Raw genomic sequence first — 23,754 nt, 5'->3', positions numbered from 1 at the left:
GGCAATTGGACGCGAAGCTCGACGTGACGCCGGAGTCTAACGGCACATCTACTTCCGAGGTAGCATGAACGAAACGAGATGCTTGTACACCGTAACGATACATTCTGCGATAATAGTTAGAAACCGTGCGTGTATGTGTGTATGTGCGTTAACGCATCGCTGTAATCACTCGGGCTTTCTGTGCTCTCTTGATGATCTCGCGTTTACTTCTAATCGAATTCAGATTATCCCCCCTCGGCAGTCCAGTCTTGGATACTTTGGAAAACTTTCAGTTATCTATGTACAGATAATTGCACTTATATTTTGCGCGTTTGGAATTTACAGATCTGAGTTGACCAGTTAAAAGAGAAATTGATTCGTGATCAGGACGTGGACAGATGGAGGTCTTCAGAATGAAGGTTTACAACTAACAAAAGGGAATCTAATTTGATTTAATTACACATCAAAGTATCAGACCTTCGTATTGAGGATTTCCTATCAGGATAAGGATACAGTTGACAAGTATCAGGATAAAATGTACCCAAGACTGAACTCACCGTAACATGGCGAATCACCTACGCATGTACTTGTTTCTGTTGGCCCTTTGCCACGCGCAGCAGCAACGGTGACACGAAAGCAGCGGAATAAACCAACCAGCGAGTGAGCGCTAGTTAGCTAGGTACTCACCTTAACATTTAAACATGCCGCCCAACCACGACGATCCGCTCTCTCGGCTTACGAGGCAATCGTGGTGCACGCGTTTCACGCTTCTCGGTTATATTTGGCAGACTCGAGCGGACGATAGATACGCGTTCTCTCCTTCTCTTCTTCGCATCCCTTCGTCATGTAAGCCCCGTCTGACGAAAGAGTTCTCTATTGCGATTCTTCTTCTATCATCTGAGATAAAACGCTCTGAGTGGAAGAGGAGAGTTTTTTTTTCTTTGGAAAGGAGCTCTTCGGTTGATGCACGTTCGTTTCCATCTTCTTGCCGAAGAGAATTATATGATTGTTATCGACAGCCTTGAATATCTTCAAGGTGTTTCTCGTTGTTATTTTTGCAAAGGAATCTTAGTATCGAACCGCTTTAAATCACTGGTTCTCGAGAAGTTCCGTGATATACGAGGCCGGAAAGAAACGAATCCTTGGTGCCAGCAAATTCTCTCGCGTTTCCGCGCTCGAAACGTGGGTGCTCGTGGGCGAAGCGTCCCGCGAACTACGTCGCTATTTTCTACGCGACGCGTATTTATACCGATACTCGAATTTGTGGAGGATCCGTGACACCCAGAGGAGACCTCGATATCATCGAACTTGAAGACAAAACGTCACGACAAATAGCACGCCACAGTTCTCGAGCCTTTTCAATATCTAGGATTTATAATCGGTAACAATCTTCCGAGATGATACACGGAGAGACTTTGCTTGATTGGTCTTGGATATTACAGATTTATTATTGATCAATGTTTTGGTCTTTGATAAGGGTCATCATTAGGGTCAGATTTTATTAAAAGTAGTAGATTAAAAGTAGTAATCAATTCTAATTATAATTCATAGACGTACATTATTCTATTGGATTATTCATTGCAAATAACAGTTTTATCTCTTCAAGTTCAGTCTTCAGGAATGTCCAACATAAATATTAAAGTATGTTTTTGTCAGTGTTTGAGCTTCGTCTTCAGGATTCATTCAGCAGATGGTGCAAGTAGCAATCTTCTATAAATTAACATCAATTCTAATTATAATTCATAGACTTAAATTATTCTATTGGAATATTCATTGGAAATAACAGTTTCTTCTCTTCAAATTTCATTTCATTCTTCAGGAATGTCCAGCATGAGAGTATCTCTTTGTCACAGTGTTTGAGCTTCGTCTTCAAGATTCATTCAGCAGATGGTGCAACAAGTTTGCCAGCATCCACGTGGTGCCGCGCTCGGACGAATTAGACCCGTTCTAATTATGCGATATGTGTAGATCGGCATTTCATGAGAGCTTGCCCTCATTCGAACGTCGTTCTCGGACGATTTCGTAATTTCTATATGTGTCAAGGTGCGCGTTGGGAGACAAGGCGCTATGCTCTCGCGAAAACGCACTGATCGTTTTCTCGTGCACTGGCTCCATCGTGGACGAATCTCGACGACCTCCACTCTCCATACACCAGGAAGCGTCGAGGCTGCCAAGTGCTTTAACCCTTTACAGCCCAACTCTTTATAGTGATTCAACATAAAGAGTTCAAGGGTGCATTCCATTTTTTATTTTATCTCAGGATTAAAAATGATCCAACGAGGGTCAAATTGTATTGTTGATGATCTGAGAGGACAGATTTGCGAATTGTAAAGGGTTAAAGCGTGTCGAACTTGATCATTTCGAATAAGCGAGAAATTTACGTAATACTCGGCTCTCCTTTCTTCTTCTTCTTCTTTCCTTTTACCTCTATCTCTGTTTCGATAGCACACCTTCCCTCTTCTGTCTCTCCCTACCAAATCGGCCCGTGTTTCTCTATCCCTGTGTCGCCCGCTGCTTTTCATCGTACGAGAAGTGTTAGTTGAGAGACAGAGAGAGAGAGAGAGAGAGAGAAAAGGAATCGTGTTCCGTTGGTCGGAGCGCGGAGCTCACCACCGCTGCTCGGTATTTTTAGTGCGACGAGAGTATTTGGCGGGGCGCACCGATTCGCCTCCTCGTCTTCGTGAACGGTCCACGTCCGTCCGTCGTCTTCGTGACCGCCGTTGTGGTCGTAGTTTAGTGCGTTCGCTGGTGTCCCTCGGTTGCGTGATCGACGATGTTCGCACCTCCGTAGTGCGGCGATGCAGCTACGGGCAGGAGGTATCGTGCCGCGGTGTCACTGAACGTTACCTGATCGTTCTTGGACGAATCGGTTTAACCCTAAAATCGTACGTGTTCCACTGTGCGTTTCGAAGCGACCAATCTCGGATGCGTCACGTACAGGACACTCGGCAAGGTCTAGCGGAACGACCTTGAGGAGATTCACTCGAAACCGAAGAATTGATTCGAAGAAAACGATATACTGAACGCGTACCGACTCGAAATTAAGAAAACAAACAGAATTAAAAGGAAGGAAATCACGTAACGAGTTAACTGTGAAGGTATTCTCTGCGAATCAGCCTGATCTTAGGATTGATTCTCTAGAATTTCGAGATCGCGTGGGCGAGTTTTTACGTCTCGATGTTCATCTTCGCGCCACGTGACAACATGTCGACGTCTCGTCAGGGATCGACGGGCCGGCGGAATCGGTACGCTCGATCCTCGACCACCACAAGCGTCACCCAGATGCTCAGCGAATCGTGCTCGAGCCTCCTGCAGCGATTAACCACCAGGGTACGCGGTACCTCCACGTTGAACGAGCACGTTGGTAGCAAACCGAGCCTCGCTAGACGAACCTCGCCCGGCATCAACCTTGCCACCGCCAAGTCCCGACTGGAGGACAAGTACTCGACCATCCTGGACAAGTACTCCAGGAAGAAGCGTCACGATCACTCGGATCACACCACCGACTACAGACGTACCCGCGAAAGGGATCACAGTTACTTCAGACGCGAGGACAGTCCTTTCGTCCGGGACGAAAAGACACTGGAACCTTCGATGAGCCGCACCGTCGTCAAGAGTCCAACAAGCGTCCTGCTGTCCGAGAAAGCGTACCCTTACGTGAAATCCTCCACGAGGGACTCGAAACGCGAGAAGACACCCGGTTACCATCGAACGGAGAGACACGGTTTATTGAACTCGGAAACTTACCGCAGATACGGCAGGCACAAGTCCGGCCATGCCGAGAGCCGTACGCGGAAAGTCAGGCCTTACAGAAACGGTAAAAGCGAGCAACTGGAGAGTTCGTCCACGGCGCTCAGGTTGGCTCGACCTGTAAAATTGGACACCGTGAATTCGAAAGAGAAGACGAACGATGCTAGCGATCCGGATAAGACGCCGACCGGTAGCGTGGCACGCGACACGAACGTCCTTCCTCGGATCGTCGACTCCGAAGAATCGGATCCGGCGATCTCCGAGAGGGCTGCGAAACGAAAGGAGATCCAGAGTCTGATCCTGAAATACGCCGCTATGGAGGAGACTTACAGTCAGTTGGCTGCCGGTGGCCAGCTGAAGATGCGGCCCAGTACCACGGACATTATCGCCAGCAAGTATAGGAAAGGCGAGCGTAAAGACACGTCGAAGAACGCGTCAAAGAACGCGTCGAAGAACGCGGTTACCTCCGTCGCGAGTGTCGTTAACAACTCGGACACGGTCCACCAGGCGATTGTAAGTTGTCGAACCGCGCGCAGATACCGCTTCTTCTCGCCGGCATCGCTGGCTCGAGTGTTGTTTCGTTGAGCAGACCATGCCCGTTGCTGCTGTTGTTGCTGCCATTTTGCCCTCACGCCTGCCTGTTTTTCTGCGTCCGCTCGTTTTAACTTCTCCCATTGTCTCACCTGGCCGACATTGTCCCAGCCTCTGCTGACTCGATGATCGCCGTGATCCGAGCTGATTTGTCACTAATACGTGTCTGTTTTTGACTTTCAATTGGTGAACATTGGGATGATTCACTCGTACGCGACTGTCTTATCGAGGGATCCCCCTTCGATTGGGGAATGTACAGGACTGTCCAGGAGTATGCCCTAGTGACAGTGGTCTTATTGCTCGTGGGAGGATGTTGAAGGAATAATTTTGATTAATCGGTGCGAGCTAGGTTTATCTTGTGGTTCATTAGGGCATTTCGTGGGCAGACCCGGTGTACAGGTGTCTTTTATAGGGAGTGGTGCTTCGAAAGATGTTTGGATGTTTCCTGTGAAAGATGAATCTGATTTACATTATAGAGTCACTTTAACCCGTAACATTTTAATTCCCAAAATAAAATTTGATAAAAGATGGATTTCTCTGAATTGAAAAACGCGCGTCACTGATGTCGAACATCTTTCAAAACACTGCGCTATTATATCTTTTAATAAAGTATAAATATACTGAATTGAAGAGCAATCTAAAATAATCGCACGTTGGCCCAGTGTCAAAGATCCTTTGAAACGAGCAATTATTCATACGGTATCGTTTATTTAGTTTACCAACAACAGTATCTGACATCTTTCGAAGCGCCGTTGTAACACGAGAGTTTCATATCCTATGTTTTGATGTTTAATATTAATATCTCCTCTCGCTAAAATTTTAGTAAAACAATTGAAGAGAGTACCGTGGTCCTGTCCTTATTTTCCCCCTAATAATTGTCCCGTTTTATAAATTGTTCGTGTTTAAACGAAATTCATGATGAAAGATCGGATCGTTTCGCGCGTTGATAAGGTAGGCTCAAAGTGTCGATCGATATCGCGCCGTTACGGATGCGTCACGACGATCAATCGATCAATTGATCGATCGTCATGAAGCGTCCAATTGGCGCAATCACGTAAGTACTTGGAAGTTTCTGCAAATCAAATTGATTATTAACAAAATACACAGAGAAAAAGTAACGACCTCTCCGAGCGTGTTAGAGAAAAATTAACGAGGAAGAAGCTGTCCGATTTCGTTCATTTTATTTATTCGTTTTCCAGCGATCGATCTATCGCTTGAAAATAACTTTTGCTTCATTTTACTTGTATTTAAAAGAAAAACTATAAACGCTGCCGAGCTGTAAATTATAAGATAACTATCTCGTAACAGTAATTTCATTTTTATTTGATCCTCGTCGATCGAGGACGGCTTCTTCGAGACATTAAGAAGCTAATTTTAACACGAGCATACGTCTCTATAATAAAAATAACGGGTCTAGGAAAAAAAAAAAGAGAACAGTAAATACTAAATAACCGAGAAAGATGCAAAAATAAATGAGGTAAAGAATGAGAGATAATACTGATATAATAATCATAATCGTATAAAAAAAAAAGATAATAAATAAATTTAAAGAAAAAAAAAAAGAATGTTCGCTTTGTGCCGATGGTAAAATTCGTAACCGCAACTTTCTGACTTGGCAAACCATTTTGCCCTCTCCCCTTTCTCTCTGATTGTTGGGTTACCATCTCCGTTGTAATGGAATGGAATGGAATGGAATTGGATATGGCACACGGATTGGTCACTATGGTCGACTGGGCGCTCGGATCGGGTGGTTCTCTCGATGATGATGATGACCGATGACCGATGATGATGATGATGTATCCCCCTACTTCCTCCCCAACGACACAATCGTACGTTCGTCCGTGCTTACACACGTCCTCTACCGCGTGTTACACGGGTCTCTCCGCCCTCGTGGTGGTGGTGATGGATGACGGTGGTGTTGGCGATCGGTTGACGCGACGTCCCTGGATGGTGGACCCCACCCTGTATCATCTCAACAACGACGACAACCCATTGGGATCGCATCAACAACGACGACGACTCTGGTGGCCATCACAACGATGCAAACGGACTTGTCTCTGTCCCTGTGGATGAATCGACAACGACAACATCGTTGGGGAACATTCTCTGGTCGGGTCTCCATCGTGAAACGAAAACACGGGGGAACCAAACGGTGCACTCCAACACTGATTGGGTCCTCTCTTGGCACGCGCCGCTGATACCGATACCGCCGGCCCGTATGTAGAACCTACGACTGCCCTCCGTCGAGGACGACGCAGACGGCCACCTTGTTTACCAAACCGGCGACATCCTGGCAGATAGATGTTCGTGAATACGTGAATACACTCATTGTAGTATATTTAAGCAAGCCTCAGATCGATTGGTCGATCGATCGATCGGATCGGTTACCCACGGTATCTGCCAATCAGTCTCTCTTTGCCTCTGCTCAACCCTTCCAGCTTAACGTCCATTCGTTCGCGTCTCTGTTTCTCTTCCATTTTCTTTCTTTATTTATTTCAAACTGTTTATAATATTTTTCTTCAAACCGTATCGCATTAATCGAGCTAGTATGAACATAAATGAATAGATAGTAGATTTCATTTAGCCCCCTCTAATCTCGTTCGTTTATATTTTCGATCTTACACAGTGGTCGGATCGGAAGCAGGATACGTAAAATGTAAATTTATTAATCCGTTTCTCTTATTTCTTGAATTTTCAGTTTCACAGTTGCGCCCGATCAAGATTTCGTTTGAAAATATATAGAGCACACTCGTGTGATCGTCGAAGATGAAAGCAAAAATAGAGAGACAGAGAGACGAAGGAAGCGGTAGAGACAAAGAGAGACTACGCTTGCGCTATTTCCTCGATACGTCTTCTTCGGGATGACGTGCTCCTCTCTGTTGAAAACAGGCGCACGAGGACATTCGACATTCGCTAAAAATCCTGATGGCTTTGCCTTCGATTCATCGCGCGTTCGTGTCGAGAGAAAATAAATTAATCGTGAATCATGAGCGGGAGTAACGTGCCACCGGGAGTTGACGAGTCAATGTTTCATGTCCTCCGATCGCCGATTTTACGGTTAGGGTACCTCGGCCTTTAGGAGAGCAGCAGTTCCGATCGATAACAGAGCTCTAATGATACAGTTTTTTTTCACTTGAATCGTACATCCGTTCACGACGTAACGGCGTATTGAACACCACCGACTGAACGTCCACGTGGAAGCGCGTCCATGTTGCTCCTCCCTCGGGGGTCTTCTTTTTCGAACCTTGATGTTACAATCAGATCTGAAATGGAAAAATTGTACGGAGAGAAAAAGAAAGATTCATCACCGATCAGACTAAGGTGTCCGTGTCTGTTGGATATTGATTAAATATTTCTTCGTTATTATGCTTCGTCTGATCGGTGATAATTATAAAAAGAGAAGAGTTTCCGATAGAGCAACATGGATGATCTTGCGTGGACGAGAGGTCATTGATCTACACGAATATTTATCTATCTTTTTACATTGCAGATAAAGCACTGGACACCCTAGGAGAGGGTACTTTTGGAAAAGTTGTCAAGGTTAAGGACGTGCAAATGTAAGTGGCAGCTCACGTAACTACTTCGTAGGTAATCTACCTCGAGTCTGCGGTGCTCTCACTATTCTTCCTGATCCTCCCAATGCGCTTACGTCCGTGTTATCCTGGTTCATTTCCTCGCGCACGGCTCACTCTTTCTATATCTCTGTCCCTACCGAAGACACAACACGTATCCCGAGTCATAGCAGGGTCAGAAATAGCCGTGCGCCGCACTGTCACAAAATGACGCGCAAGTAGTCGCAATAATAGGATGGCCTTGCACTTTGTTTTACTGGCCAGCGACGGCATCCTCGACGAACGCACAGTCTCGAGGCAAATTAAATCCATGCAAAATTCTCGCTTAGAAAACGAACCACCGGAGGGATCTTCCTCTTCGCGTTTAAGAAATAGCCCGCTTGGTAACGCCTCGCGCACGATTGCGCTTCTTCCCGCCATGTGGAATTGTGTCGAACTTGGCCGTTCCCGACTACATCTAATAACAGTGTAATGACGTTTTCAGGGACCACGTGATGGCTCTGAAAATCATCAAGAACGTGGAAAAGTATAGGGAAGCCGCGATGCTCGAAATAAACGCCTTGGAGAAAATTGCGACCAAGGATCCAGAAGGCCAACAGTTAGTATCCATATGGATAACTTTAAAAAATATCAAGTTGAATTAAAAATTGATATTATTGAAATTTCGAGTCTAACACTTGTTGTGTTTCAGCTTATGCGTGAAGATGCTCGACTGGTTCAATTATCATGGTCACATGTGCATCGCCTTTGAAATGCTTGGGCTTAGTGTATTCGATTTCTTGGTATGTACTTGAAATAACGTGTATGTGCACCTGGAGTCAGTGTTACAATTATTGTATATTTGCAGAGAGATAACGATTACCAACCTTATCCATTGGAACACGTCAGGCACATTGGGTATCAATTGTGCTATGCCGTGAAATTCCTACACGATAACAAACTCACGCACACCGATCTGAAACCCGAAAATATATTATTCGTAGATTCCGATTACGAGGTCATACATAATAGCAAAAAGGTAAGGCAAGATAATCTCGTTGCTGTGTAAATCGCGTTTATCGTTTCGTCTGATAACTTTTTGTAAAGCCACACGGTAAGGTATTGTTCTCTGAAGTGTTTAAAAGAAGTTTCTTTTTTTCAAGCGAAAGGATTTCAAACGCGTTAAGCGAACAGACATAAGGCTGATCGATTTCGGCAGCGCTACCTTCGACCACGAACATCACAGCACGATTGTTAGCACGAGACATTACAGGGCACCAGAAGTAATTTTAGGTAAGTTGATGCTCGTTAATTCAGGTACGTTGCGACATTTAAGCGACTGATTCGGTATGTTTATTTGTATAGAATTAGGATGGTCACAGCCTTGTGACGTGTGGTCGATTGGCTGCATCCTCTTTGAACTGTACCTGGGTATTACTCTGTTTCAAACGCACGACAACCGTGAGCACTTAGCAATGATGGAGCGTATACTTGGCCCGATTCCATATCGTATGGGTCGCAAGACTAAGACTAAGTATTTCTATCACGGTAAATTGGACTGGGAGGAAAGGGGTTCGGCCGCCCGATACGTTGAGGAACATTGTAAACCTTTACACGTAAGTAGTCGTACAATGATCTCGTTACATAATCGTTCGAGAAAGAATTTATATACTTTTTATCCCTATATAAACAGAATTTACTCGGTCTGTTTAAAGGAACAAAAGATGCTGTTATTAATGTTTCGTTTATTTCTTTTTCTATAGCGTTGCATGCTTTCGGACGACGAAGAACATCGACAACTATTTGACCTCATTCAGAAAATGTTAGAATACGAACCTTCTAACAGGATAGAATTAAAAGACGCATTGACACATCCGTTCTTCGACGCGTTACCAGCACACCAAAGATTGCCAGACCTACGAGCAGCTGGTGATTCTCAACAATCTCACGAACGATCGCATTCTCTTTCTCGATGAAGCTAGGAAAGGGACCGACCTCCATGCTGGACAGACACTCCACTATCAACGACGCTACTGCCCTACGTTACAATACTGATATCCTTAAGCCTCACAAGACTGTGTCTTTTTCGTAGGAACAAAATTCGATGACGATTGCTTGACTTAAAGATTAAAAAAATTGAAAGTGAAGCGAACGAAATAAAAAGAGGCTCGAAATTTTAGTAGGAAATATAAATTAAATTAAATTCAATGGTAACGACCGACAATGTTGGTTAAATTACAAGTAATCGTATTGTTTATTAATAAACGTTAATATAAAAAAGAAAGCAGTAGTGCAATGGTGCTGTGGAACTCGGACTCGATAAAATTATATTTACGGCAGAATGACACCAACCTCTGAGTCAAGATACAAGAAAAAAAAAATATATATCGACACTCTCTGATGTTCGTTTAAAGACGACGAAATTGGTAGACAGCCAAACTATACTTGACATAGTCCTTGTTACTGGCACTGTAAACGTGCCAGTGTGTCTGCTCAGTGTAGCGTAACAGAGTCCCATCATTGTAAACATTTTCTAAACGCTCTTCTGTACATTTTATCCTTTAATTTTATTACGATGTTATTATGCAACAAAGTTTGGAGTAAAGGGTCGCAGTTTATACTCTGTTTGTTATAGATTGATGACCATGGCGTGTTTTAATAGTAAGAATCAGACTTAGTGATAAGACAAGTAAATATTATGCGTACGTGTTGACATTAATTAAGATTAACAAAAAAGGGAGAGAAAGTGAGAGCGTGTGAGGAATTCAATGGACGCCAAATCATCGTCGTAAAATACACATGTTAACGTTCTTGGAAACCATAATGATACGTATGTGGTTATTTTTAGAAAAATGCTAACATGTTTTGTTCCTCGAAATTCGAAGGAAACTAAGCTGTTTCTTTAACATTTTTTTTTTTTTTTTTTTTTTTTTTTTTTTAGTTCCACGTCTAAATGAATTTCGTTGTATTGTCTTTACGAGGTTGCAGACAATCATGTGTGTTTTAAGTTTCATCGGTCCTTAAGAGATTCGGTAGAAGAAAAGGATGGGGCGAATTTGATACGGTTCTAAGTACTCAATACACTGACAATGAGTTTACGCGTGTATTGCCTATATATCTGTGAAAAAGCGCGAGCTTTAAGTACATAAAGACGCCTCTGCTTTTTACTTCGTTTAATAGATGAATACCTTTAAATTATAAAACTTTCGCTCATATGTACGTCTTGTTTGTCTCTTTCGGTTCTTAATTGAATATACAACGTGACGGAAGTTTAAAACACCCTGCTGCTCGTACAAAGAAGAAGAATTATGTCCTGGGCACTGTGAGGAATGCTGTTTCGAGTAGCAATAAACACATTTCTTTCAAATAATCATTTGAAATTTTTTATTCGTTAAACCGATAAATCAAACATTTTATCATCCCAATAATTTAAAACTATCAGTAGCGGATACATTTATACACAGTTCAGAATAAAATCTTTCCTTTTTCGAAATAGATATCTATACATGCTCACATACACAACACCCATGCTGATTATTACTCATACGTACAAAGACTCAATATAGTTATATGAAAAACCTGCTCAACAGGCTCTTACAATACCATGCCAAATTAAAAAGAAAAAGGTAGTACACATCTGTCGTGTACATTTTTATACTCGACGTCGTATCAAAGCGTTGCATTTGAAAATGGCAGTAGAAAATACATTTATGCTTTAGGCCACTTATATACTGGAGGTACTGATGATTTATAAGTTGGATCGTACAGTTGTGCTTTGATGAATTCCTTGTAGTCCTCAGGTTCTGGATGAAGTGCTGCAAGACCTGCACAAAGAAAGTATTATTAGATCATATTATAAGAAAAACAAAAATTATGAAACTTAATATTTTCTTACCACTTGCATAACCGCATTTCATGACTTCAGCAGCTATCGTCAATGAACACTTTTGGATATCTTGCAAAGGTGGGTACAGGTTTCCACTCGCCAAATCTTCATCAGAAACAATCTGAGCTAATGTTTCAGCAGCGACGAGGAATGCGGCATCAGGAATTGTACGCATACAACAGCATATTACACCCAACGCAATACCAGGGAAAATGTAACTGTTATTTCCCTGGCCAGGACTGTAAGTCTTGCCGTTGTATGTCACTGGATCGAATGGTGATCCACTGGCAAATACACATTTTCCCTATGAACACGAAAAATAAAAAATGTTAGATGAAAGAAATTGAACAATGAATATTTTATAGAAGCTTCTTGTATACCTTTGTAGCAGTGTATGCTTGTTCGGCAGTACATTCTGCTTTGCTTGTTGGATTGCTGAGAGCAAAAATAACTGGTGTTTCGTTGTTTTTAGCCATTTCTTCCAGTATTTCAGTAGTGAAAGCACCGCCAACTGCGGCTGCTCCGATAAGTACAGTAGGTTTCGCAGTTTTCACCACGTCCAACAAAGTGTCAATTGGTTTGTCATCTCGAGCAAAGCGCAGCTTGTGCTCCGTCAGTCCACCTTTTGGACGATCCTTGACTATTAATCCTTTTGAATCAACCATCCAGATTTTCTTTTTAGCTTCCTCCTTGCTAATACCTTCTCTCTCCATCGCCATAACGCATAGCCATGCGATACCTAACGAAGCCTGAAAGAACAAAATCAGTTATAACGCTAAGAACACGGTATAAGGTATAAATCACTGATGTACCTCTCCAGCTCCCTGGAAAACAATTGTATTCTCCGACAGTTTAGTGTGTGTAACGCGAAGGGATGCCAGTAAACCAGCAACAGCGACAGCAGCTGTTCCTTGGATGTCATCGTTGAAGGTACAGTAACTGTCCTGATATTTTTGAAGCAGTCTAAACGCATTGGCGTTTCCGAAATCTTCAAATTGGATCAATGTATTCTGTCCGTATCTCCTGACCACTGCGGTCATGAATTCGTCCAGGAAGTCATCATATTCTTGACCAGTGACACGTTTGTGCTTGTGGCCAATGTACAGTGGGTCATCCAACAAAGACTGAAATGCAAATTCATATTTTAGAACATTGTATTAATACTGTTTAATAATTCAAGATTAAGTATCATACCTGAGTGTTGGTACCAACATCCAGAGTAATAGGTAAACATTGATGTGGTTTAATACCAGCCAGTGCAGTGTACAAGGACAGCTTGCCAACAGGTATTCCCATTCCATAGGCACCCAGATCACCCAGCCCAAGTATTCTCTCACCATCAGTGACAACGACGGCTCGTACGTCGTGTTCAGGCCAGTTTTTCAAAATATCATATATGTAGCCTTTGTCATTTATACTTATGAACATACCACGGGGTCTTCTGTAGATCAGGCCAAACTTTTGACAAGCTAGACCTACTGTTGGTGTGTATACCAGAGGCATCAGTTTTGCCACATCATCAGCGAGCATACGGTAAAAGAGTTTTTCATTTCTATCCTGTAATATTAATGAGATTATTAGTCATTTTAAAGGGGTAATGTTTAAACCTTCATAAACTTATTAGAAATAAAGGAAAGACTGGCAAGTCAGTATGATGAATAGTTGGCAAGTTAGTACATACCAGTAGGCCAATGAGGTAGATATATTTTGATAGATCATCTGGGTAGCGATCCAGATTTAGGCGGCACAGTTCCAGTTGCTCTTCCTGAGTCTTCACAACTGCTGGTAGGAGACCATGGATACCCAATACTTGCCTTTCCTCAATGGAAAATGCCATACCCTGAAATAAAATACTTCCTTTAAAAATGTGATAAATTTCATGGATCAAATCCTACAAACTGAAACCATAACATAAATATCAATTAATTAATTAATTGACAGAGCTATAAGGAGTGAGTATTTGTTCTCTTCGACGAATAAATAAAGTTAAAGTTTCTTTATTCGATAAAGTTATGAATGCTACAAATAACGATGAATCATACTAAGACCTTGACAGGAATTATTTGATTGCTGCCTGAATTGGGTTAATCAGAAAATTCCTGTCGATTGCTGGTGGTGAACGTGAGTGAAAGGCCATCAGCTGTTCCTTGATATAATTATTAGTTTCTTGAAAGCATGATTATAACTTTCAGAGAATATGGTATATAATATTCTTAAACTAATAATTTATCTGTGTTATTTTCTCTCGGGTCTACATGACCCAAAATAAGAAGACTACATTTCAATAAATACTATAATTTCAAGTATTCTATTTTTAATATTTAATATTTTTTAATTTTGCATTTATTTCTTTAATACTTCACATTTCTTGGAAGTAAATTATTTAAAAAAACAGAGCATTTTAACGCAATATGTTGCGAGTCATATGTTCGCATCAATTGTATTTCGCGGATAAACTGCGAACGAAAGCAACTATCCAAACGTTTGGAGTGCGTTTTGTAGGCTCCTGGTAGCTAGAGAACATGAAAGTGCAAGAGGTATCCGGCGAAACTGTGCGACAAGGAGGATGCATTGTGCGACAAGGATAGACATAGATCCTCCACTCGACAATGGCGTCTTGCCATATAAATCATAATTGACGGAATAATAGTTATAACTCGACTACTAAAAATAACTTGTGCATTTTTACGATTGCTTTTTAAAATTTCGTGATCGTACTACCTTTTAGACACAGTTTTGACCAAAATTTTCTGTGTCAGATACATTAATAATTAATGATAAATTAATATAAACAAAACAGCTGCAAAATCTACATGTAAAAATTCCTAGAATCATATACTTTGAAAAACAATAGTAAAAGTGCACGAATTATTCACAGGAAACGAGTTATTAATTATTTTCCCTCAATTATAATTTAGCTAGCGTGATCCGCCATTTTGGAGTGGGGGAACTTACATATGTCTGTCCTTGTTGCGCAGTATACCCCTCCTTGTTACTCAGTCTCACGGGATACCTTCTCACACATCCTGTGATCCTAATACCAGGAGCACTCCAAAAACACCAATCGCTAGATGGCACTGTATACATTTTTAATTTATCGACAGAAGCAATTAATCTTCAGGCTGCAAAAGACGTAAGTACTTATATATACATATTTCAATTAGTAGTAGCATTCGAGGTTATCGTAATTGTTAGTTGCAGTATACTTACTGTATTATCCGCTGATAAAGGAAATCAATTGATTTACAGATCATGATGTATCTTTAAATCATGTAACTTCTAAACATTCTACTTATAGTATGTTACATTACGTGATCAATGAATCATTGATTAATGGTAATGATAGTAAAAACAAAAAGCTATAATTACATTAGATCATTTTTCATTATTTTATTATGTCCATGCACTTAATGTACAAAATATCAATGCTTTATCTTTTACAATTAATACAAATTAATTGAACTGAACAAAATAAAAAAGTTTGTTAAATCATAGTTTATTAACACAGTAAGAAGCGTGCAAGGCTTCACAATATATCAGTTTCTATTTTTAAATCGCCTGTAAACAATTCGCTAATTAAAGTTTCTCGCCTCGATTGTATCGGAAAAGACTTTACCCGGTATTATGCAGACAGAATGCAAAATTTGAATAAAACTGTCTGACACCATTGATTACATCGTCTACACCGTTTCCTTTCGCGACAACAGGTTTTTTATTATTACAATTGACAATCGATCACGTTCAGATATAAAATTAAATGATTCCAAGAAGACGGATAACATTAAGCTTCAAATTTAATCGGTAATTAGAAAAATTCTTTCAATCTCAATCGCAGAACAAGTATACAATAAAATAAAATTGAAATTACAAATAATAAAAGAATCTACAAGTTATTGATGAAATTTTTTTAAAGACATATATAAATGTATTACTACAGAACGTTTAATTGTTAATATTATATAAAAGAATATTTCCTAAAAAAAGATTCGAAGGATAAGAATGGTTGATCGATAACTTCTCGACCAGTGTGGTTAGTCCTTTTTAAAAAAATTCCATTGAATACATGATACTCCTCGATGATCAAGTCGAACCGGACGGTATAAGGTCAAAGCACTCGTTAAAAGCATGGTATTTTTCCACCAGCGACCGGACTCTGGGGTCGCTAACAATGCTTCGAATGTTCCTGCCAGATCGCAAGCAACGTCAATTGACTTTTATAAATTATGATAGCAGATACATGTCCTTCTATCTCACTCTCTTGTACGCTTCTTTTTGCGAGATTGCTTCGACCATCCATCAAAAATCATATTACAAACAACAGAGTTCAATCAACCAGATAAGTTTCCGTTTGACGAGGAATGCAAGCAGTGAATGCTTGTGAATACTTTCAAAATTTCACAATCGTGTGCGAACCAATTTAATAGTCTCTGAAGATCGAAAGTGACTTTCGCCTGGAGAAAAAAGCGTGAAGAATGCTTTGTTACACATGCAGATGTAATTTTTGCAAGTCACTCAGACAGGAAATGTTTACCTAACTTCAACTGTTGATTCCATGAAGAATAAATAAAGTCAACGTGTCCTTTCATCAATATGTACCTTCAGAATATAAAAAATGAAGAAAAGGAATTTTTACCGTTGCTCGGTCCAAAGGTATATATTCACGGGTCCATTGTTTTAGAGTCCTCAATCCAGGACCTTTGTTTCTTCAAACTAAAACGCACCAAAGAGGCGGTACTAGGATAAAGGTTCTCATTCAAAAGCAGATGAACTTTTTCGAGAAGAGGCAGAAGTTAACCACCCATTGACAACTCTTGTCAGATTTCAAGTCAAGGAGCTAAAACTATCAAAAGTAATTGGACAGTATTATATGATACAAGGAATAACCACAAAATATCTATCACAAAGTGGATTCTTACATATCTGTAAGCTGATAATCATAACAAGATTCCAATGATTAAAATAACCACAGGATAGAGAGAAAAAACTGTTGAAAGACAAAGGACAAAGTATAACGTCTGTGACGTAATTGTGTATTCGTTTTCCTTGAAACTTGTGTGTAGAATTGAATAACTATGCACACGTTATCGTGACTTTGATATTCTTGCGAGTAACCATTGGTAAAACTTCAAAGTGTATTGTCCAAAGGAGCTCCAGTGTGGTAATTTTCATCAAACTGTTAGATCATTAAATCCTACCAGAAGATTCTCTGTACAAAAGTAAATGTTCTGAAGAAATATCTGGATAGAATGAAACAAAAACGAACGTTTCGAGGAAATGCAGAGCAAGAATACCCTTCCGTCAGCAGCCAGCAGAGGTTCAGGAACCCGTACGGTTCTATGAAAATCCGGAACGAGGTCCCACCAATCCGTGTCCATTCTTCCGTGTCCTACCACTTCTCCGAATGATCTCAAGTCCCATGGCAAACAATCCGTCGATGGAAACGGTTGCCAGGCTCCTCGAGCTTGCCAGTCGCTCGATCAATATGTAGCTAAGAGTCCTGCTGGTCCGCAAAACGTGCCACGACCTAGTACAAGAATCGCTGCCACTCGCATGAAACGGGTCTTTGCGTATCGCGCGTTAATCTGGCTGCGCCGTTGGATAAGAAGGTTTAATTTTACCGCCACGTTTTCGTGAGCGGAAGTGATACTCTTGATCGATCCGATATTTTTATATGTATAGAAGAATTACCAGGAAACGACACAAGGAGTCGGATCGAAATTTCTGCGCAAGGTCTGGAGAGTTCAGAGACTCGATGAGGGTATATTGAAGACCTTAGCGAGAGAAACTATTTCAATTGCAGGCTGTTCTGAAAAATTATTCAATTAAGTAATTTTGATATCGGTAGGATGAATATAAGAAGATTGAAGTGATACATACTGTTTGATTTCTCAACGAAAATGCTGATATAGATTCTATATCATTTTCTTCCTTTCTTTCATTTTAATTCGAAGCCACGATAAGGGGCTTAAAGCGCAGTCAGCGTTTTGTTCGCAGAATATTAGCAGGAGGTATCAGCTTTATCAAAAGGTCACCGATACGTACAGCATACTGGAATTTAGTCGTTTTATCAAAATCTGATAGGAAAAATAAGATGGTTTTATAAAGGCAAAAATGAATACATGTTTATTATTTACTAAGTTTTTTTTATAAGTTTCACCAGCTTTTTAGCTCCTCAATGTAATATGTAATTATGCATTGGCAAAATTTATTGCACAGATGGTAATTTCTTATTTTGTTTTTTTGAAGTAATAACTTCATAGTTCATAGTTAATTGAGGAAAAAGTATCACGTGCCTATTGATGAAGTATAAGATTTACCGAATAAAAAGTTAGTCATAAAATATGGCGTTAGCCGCAGAATTCCCAGTGAATTTCGCAATCACGATCGCATGATTACACGTGGAATATTTGGTGTCCACTTTGTCCAGTCATCGCGAAAATTATTTTCGAGGTCTATCGTTATAAACACGCTTAGCTTGAACACGTTACCAGTTTAAAAAATCAAACGGTAGTCTATTTGCATCGATATATTTTTATCTAACTTATGATGCTACGATACCTCGAGGGAATAAATAGAACCATTATCGATCGAGTTTTAATCGAATCAACATTACCGATAATGTTACTCTACGCTTTCGATTTTCTCTTTATTTTCAAATGTCTCTAACAAAATGCAGATTGATGCAATTTTTTTTTAAGCGATATGATTACTTTCATTGAATATTCAACTAAGATTTGCATAAATATTAATTTCTAAGAAAACCAGTTTAAATTCTGGTTATCAGTGTATGAATAATATTAACTGGTAGTTTAAAAAAAAATGTCACTAGAAAGTTCAAGCATATTTTACTGGTGGCTAATCAAAGTAAAGATGTTGTAAAAATATAAAAAATTGTGACAGAGAGATAACGGCGGTTTATCGTACGACTAAAAAGCATTCATGCTTGTTTCATCATCCTCAGGTTGTCACACCGTCATTAGTTCCGTTCGGTAAATTTGTACGCCGTGAAAGTGAATTTCATGGAACCGCGAACACTACGTGACCAATTCAACGTAACGTAATTATCCTCTTTAGTGTTTTGTGCATTCTTAGTGTCTTCAATACCACTAGGTTAGCTGTACATTCGCACGCGTTCATGAAATTCTCACTTCAGCTTCGACAACTTTAATTTACATCCGCCGATCGATATCGAACCTACTCGCAAAATTAAAATATAATTCTGCAGTTTAATTTCATTCATTTCATTCATGAGTGACGCTTTCATTTGGTTTACGTCAAAACAATGGAAAATTTTCAGTCGCTAGATGTTTAACGGATCATATGATATTTAAATTGCAAATTTCGCGCCGAAAATGAGACATTAAATCACCCCCATTAATCTCATAGAAAAATTTACGATTCAACGTTCATGAGTAGGCTTCAGAAACCATAGCAACGATTGTAATAATAAACAGGAAACGTCATTTTTTTTATAATACGCGTGTCGTATAATGATTATTACATGTTAGTGCATAACATTTTTTCCAAAAAATGAAGTAGCAAATGACCAAGGAAGTAACATGTCAATGTCAGTCAGTAGAACAGTTCGTGCTTCTGCCGGCATCACAAACCACATTTGTTATACATAATATTAAATCACGTTATATACTATAGCGTACCTTATTCAACTGTGGGTTTTTCAGATGATCAAGGCCACGAAGTAAACTCGCACAGACGCTGTCTCCATGTCCCCGCTGACCAAGCTGATCTCGGTGAAGAGCTGACATTGTTGAAGATTTGTCGTCGTAGGTCAACTGGCTACTACTGTGGATCCTACAAACGACGAGCGAAGTTGAAGGCTGATTGAAAATGAATGTCGGTACAGCAGAAAGCACTACCGTTCAAGAGAGGTGAGGTTAGGGCGAGGGGAATGAACACAGTCGCGTATCAATTATATGGCGCGATTGTCGAATCTGTCGCATGCCTTCCTTTTTATAGATTGCAACTGTAATTTAATTTATTAACAGCATTTATGAACTAATGAGTACTAACGGCTGATAAGCTAGTGTTTTGATAAAACAATTTATCACGGGGATGAACTGTAGGTCAAGTCTAAAACGATTTTACGAAGGAGATGTTTACGTTGATTTAAAGGCTGCAAATAGTTTCTTGATAAGTTTCTTCTAATCAGGATTTTCATATTAATATGATTCTATCGGTAAAAAAATATGGGGCCCGATGGGTACTTGCTACGTCACTGATAGTATAACTAGCATAGCGCAAGCGCGCGCATCGCGCAATCGCATGTCTGCGCCCATCGGACAAGGATCGTTTGACATATTATTTAACCATATATCACATATATATTTACTTATATACACTACACATATATCAAGAATGCTTATAAAATTCAGGGTTTTCATAATATTATTTATTTTTCGGTTTAACAACAGGTGAATCAGAACAAATTATAGACTTAAAAAAGATTGCATCAGTTTATCATAATTGCATAATATAAAAGTTTATGTTCATGAAAACCTGCAATTATGCCTGTAACAATCGTCAATCAAACTTTTTTTTCGTAAATATCTTGCATTAACCTTATTAAAGATTTAATTTAAATTAAAATAATTCAAAATTCGCTGTTTTACCTGTTGTGCAGCTGATCGAACTGCCTCGTATCAGGTTCAAGCGTTTTACTAGCATAACGTAAGTAACTTGATTGACGGATAAAGCTCTTAAATTGACACTTGATACGTTCGAGAAAACGTCTCGTGAACATAATCGCTATTATTATTTTCGTGTTTGATCACTCTCGTTCGATCTGACATCTGTCTCGAAACTGTTAACATATATGCAAAACTAGGAACGAGGACAGTATCACGCCATGCTGATAAGTTGGTAGCGCGAGTCACGTGATCATCAGGCGTGAAACAAAAATACAAAATTTCTATTCATTACTTCAATAGATATGATTTACATGTGTCTGTCATTACACGCATATGTTGTTACCATATTTAGTGTAAATGTATTTTTATTTACAATTCCTAAGAAAAAGTACATACGTACTTCAACATTTTAATATCTAATTCGCTACAGATTCAATTGCAAACAGCAAAAAAGGATATGATAAAATATAATCGTCGCATTTCTTTCTGCCGTACTTGAATACATAAAAATTTACATCATTGCACATGTCATACGATAATGCGGATCACAGGCCACTAACCTGTTATCGCGTGATGTGGAATTAAAATTAAAGATCTCGGAAAGTTACACGGAAAACTGCCGAAAATATTGTGTACAAAATAAATAATAACAAACACGAAATATCTCGTGGTAATTAACGAATCATTATGAGCATCATATTCCATAGAAACAAAGGTGCAAAGCTTATGAGAAAATTAATCAGAAAAATAATTTTAAGCTAATAAAAAAAAAAAAAAAATAGCAAAGATTACGTGGGACAGATTAATCGAACAGCAATGTTTTATTTCTTTTAGAAATAACGTAATTGCTTGTATATTTTAATTTGCAAAAATTACATCAATCGCGCGATAAAAAAAGATAGAGCGAGAAATATTCGTAATCATTCAATGATTATGAGAACTTTAATTCACGCGGCAAATTATAAAATGATATAACGCACAGTGCCGGATTCAGAGAGGGGGCGATTGCTCCCACCTCTCACAGGCTTACATATGAAATCTTAAAAGAGGTTCTAAAAAAACAATTTCACATATTTTGCCTTTTAACTAGTTGAATGTCTGATAAAATTCGCATTTTTTATTTGTTTCTCTTATTGACATTAATGACTCATAGAACTTAGTGTACAATTGTATACACTTATCAAGACAATTTATAAAAACGCTTACTTTCTTTGCGTTGGCATGATAATACTGGGCATTATTTGATTTACGCTGGTAACATTTGAAACCTTCAAAAACATTTCTTTGAAATTAAAAATTTCATTACTTACACTTTACAACTTCGCAGTCCGTTACGGACGTCTTTTGAGTGTGGATTTCCCATTGCAGACGATTGAAATTCAACAAAAAATTCAATAAAAACGATCGTCCATAACTTAATAAAACGATGTTCTATTAGTTTAATACTATGCTCTTATCACGTAGAAAAACAGTTTACTTTTTGAAACAACTTTCGTTCAGTGAAATCGATCCTTCCGAGCACGAGTAGAACGCAAACGTAACTGACGTTCGCGCGAACTAACCGAAGAACGTGTGCGCTTGCTTATTTGATGCAACTTCGTCATCGTAAAAATCGGCGTTAAAGTCACCGTTTTTTATTCGATTTTTTTCCAGACAGAAAGGCGATTCGAATCGCAACAAATGTTATTAAATTCCACACCTTATTATAAAGAAAAAAAAACCTAACATTCCAGTTGCATCTACCCTGTCCTTATTCCAAGTTGCCCTAACTCGAATTTATTCTAGAACGATAAGGTACGACAAGTTTTTGAAAGGTGACTGGTACAGGTTCGTACGAAGCGATTTTTACGGTGACAGAACACGTTGCATAATGGTAATTATTTCGAGTTAAATATTTATTTCATGCATAGGTACATGTACAACCTTTGCATTAAAAAATTGTATGTGTTTAATCGACGCATGTTATTGTTCTTTCTGACGGGAACGTGTCTGGAACGTTTTGATAAATTATTGTTATAAAAACGTTGATAAAAGTGCAAAAAGTACGTAAGAAACTGAAGTTTGTACTTTGTGCATTCGTAACGTGATAAGTTGATGATTAATTTTTTATATTCCAATATGTTTAACATTTAAAATAATGACAAAATAACTGTATCAAAAAGGTATTTCTACGAGAGGAATAGAAAAATGGTTATATTTGAATATTTATAAAATGATTAGGCTATCGTACCAAAAATGGAAGGGGTGAAATTAAAAGGTGATAAGAAAAATCATGCTAGCATCGCGCGACATACTGGTGAGAGTCTCCTGATGCTAAAATGTTTATTATTTGCATTATCGATTGATATGAAGCGTAAAACATAAATATATATCTGTGCCCTCTTAATTAATATCTCAATTGATAATTAACTAGTTGATGAATCAGCAAATTCAAAATTAAATGTCAGATGATATGCCTGATTACGTTTACAGGCGCACTTTCTTATAATGTCAGCTTGTACTTACTCAGTTGATAAACTTGCAGCAATTTTCGAGCAAATTGAACAGTTTGAACATCTTAACCTACGAAACCGGAAATCATTGAAGTTTCGTGTTATTATTATGAAACAAACTGGCTTACTTGGAGGATTCGGACATGATGAATTTTTTAATGGGTTTATTCAAACTTATTAAATTTTACTTTTACTACCAACCATAACAAAACTTTTTTCGATTTCTCTTGTTTTCTCTTTACTATAATCTCTATAAATGTGAAACTAACTCCAGAAAAAAATTAAGTTTAGTAAATATTTTAAAATATTTGCATATTGATAATAATTTTTATCTGACCTAATTTTCGTCGTTTTATCATCATTTTACAAGTAACTGCGTGCTTGAATCGATCGAAAAGAAAAGTTTAATTAAAACGCGGTCTGCATACAATAAACTTATTAATTTTGCGATCTTTGTGAAACCATGTCACACAGAATGCTCGCTTTCACCGTTACACACTCGATAATTGCTAATTAACCTCGCAATAAGCCCGTATAGTGAAAGTTGAAACTGATTGCAGGACCCCTCTTTTCGGTTCCGCCAAACATATTTCGCACTTTACTATATTAATATTCATTTAGGTAAATAAAATTTAAAAAAAGTATTGTAAATATTACACATTGTTTTCTAAGATAAGACTATAACACAAGGATGTTCATTTAGTTCATCGCTGTTTTTCGTGACGAATAATATTTACACTGTTAAGTAGTTGATTGTTTAGCAAATATTACACAGACATTCATTATATACTTTTATAATCAATGTAAGTGTTCAACTATGTATGTATGTATGTCATTGAGAACAGAAAAACGCTTAA

General features: G+C 39.0%; 3 protein-coding genes across 8 annotated transcripts in view; 1 reads left to right on the top strand and 2 right to left on the bottom strand.

The window, feature by feature from the left end:
• LOC117603729 (uncharacterized) overlaps positions 1–801 on the bottom strand; it is a 34,495-nt gene extending 33,694 nt beyond the window's left edge. The window contains exon 1 of the mRNA XM_076690828.1: positions 667–801. The gene's annotated coding sequence lies outside the window, so the exon portion shown is untranslated. The remainder of the gene's footprint in view (positions 1–666) is intronic.
• A 1,905-nt stretch (positions 802–2,706) lies between these two features.
• Positions 2,707–10,805, top strand: Doa (CDC like kinase darkener of apricot). Of its 3 annotated transcripts, none has more exons than XM_076690827.1 (9): positions 2,707–4,242; positions 6,545–6,623; positions 7,811–7,877; positions 8,377–8,490; positions 8,584–8,674; positions 8,740–8,910; positions 9,020–9,164; positions 9,237–9,487; positions 9,635–10,805. In XM_076690827.1, the coding sequence occupies exons 1-9, from the start codon at positions 3,157–3,159 to the stop codon at positions 9,845–9,847; spliced, it is 2,217 nt and encodes a 738-aa protein (XP_076546942.1). In that variant the 5' UTR covers positions 2,707–3,156; the 3' UTR covers positions 9,848–10,805. The 3 variants fall into 3 exon arrangements, with proteins under 3 accessions (XP_076546942.1, XP_034179040.2, XP_034179041.2); XM_034323149.2 differs by having other exon boundaries at positions 9,017–9,164; XM_034323150.2 differs by having other exon boundaries at positions 2,712–4,242; positions 9,035–9,164.
• Men (NADP-dependent malic enzyme) lies at positions 8,739–23,057 on the bottom strand. Of its 4 annotated transcripts, XM_034323161.2 has the most exons (9): positions 23,026–23,057; positions 22,911–22,967; positions 19,416–19,569; positions 13,439–13,597; positions 12,952–13,314; positions 12,570–12,881; positions 12,138–12,506; positions 11,767–12,061; positions 8,739–11,695 (listed from the first exon to the last, which is right to left on the bottom strand). In XM_034323161.2, exons 1-9 carry the CDS (start codon positions 23,040–23,042, stop codon positions 11,580–11,582), a joined length of 1,842 nt encoding a protein of 613 aa, XP_034179052.1. In that variant the 5' UTR covers positions 23,043–23,057; the 3' UTR covers positions 8,739–11,579. The 4 variants fall into 4 exon arrangements, with proteins under 4 accessions (XP_034179052.1, XP_034179053.1, XP_034179051.1 ...); XM_034323162.2 differs by lacking the exons at positions 22,911–22,967; positions 23,026–23,057 and adding an exon at positions 21,716–21,956; XM_034323160.2 differs by lacking the exons at positions 22,911–22,967; positions 23,026–23,057 and adding an exon at positions 20,388–20,563.
• Between the last annotated feature and the right edge of the window lie 697 nt (positions 23,058–23,754).

This window comes from Osmia lignaria, chromosome 11 (assembly GCF_051020975.1).
Source record: "Osmia lignaria lignaria isolate PbOS001 chromosome 11, iyOsmLign1, whole genome shotgun sequence".
In the NCBI taxonomy this organism is placed as follows: domain Eukaryota; kingdom Metazoa; phylum Arthropoda; class Insecta; order Hymenoptera; family Megachilidae; genus Osmia; species Osmia lignaria.
Note: the sequence above shows the minus strand (reverse complement) of the source record. Positions and strands in the feature narration are given on the sequence as shown.

Excerpts from the sequence above, each read along its gene's own strand:
- Doa (XM_034323149.2), top strand. The coding sequence starts at position 3,157 with ATGTTCATCTTCGCGCCACGTGACAACATGTCGACGTCTCGTCAGGGA. Across the intron at positions 6,624-7,810 it reads CGACATCCTGGCAGATAGAT|ATAAAGCACTGGACACCCTA; the intron begins GTTCGTGAATAC and ends TTTACATTGCAG. Across the intron at positions 9,165-9,236 it reads GGCACCAGAAGTAATTTTAG|AATTAGGATGGTCACAGCCT; the intron begins GTAAGTTGATGC and ends TTATTTGTATAG.
- Men (XM_034323160.2), bottom strand. The coding sequence starts at position 20,518 with ATGTTCACGAGACGTTTTCTCGAACGTATCAAGTGTCAATTTAAGAGC. Across the intron at positions 12,062-12,137 it reads AAGCATACACTGCTACAAAG|GGAAAATGTGTATTTGCCAG; the intron begins GTATACAAGAAG and ends TCGTGTTCATAG. Across the intron at positions 11,696-11,766 it reads GAAATGCGGTTATGCAAGTG|GTCTTGCAGCACTTCATCCA; the intron begins GTAAGAAAATAT and ends TTCTTTGTGCAG.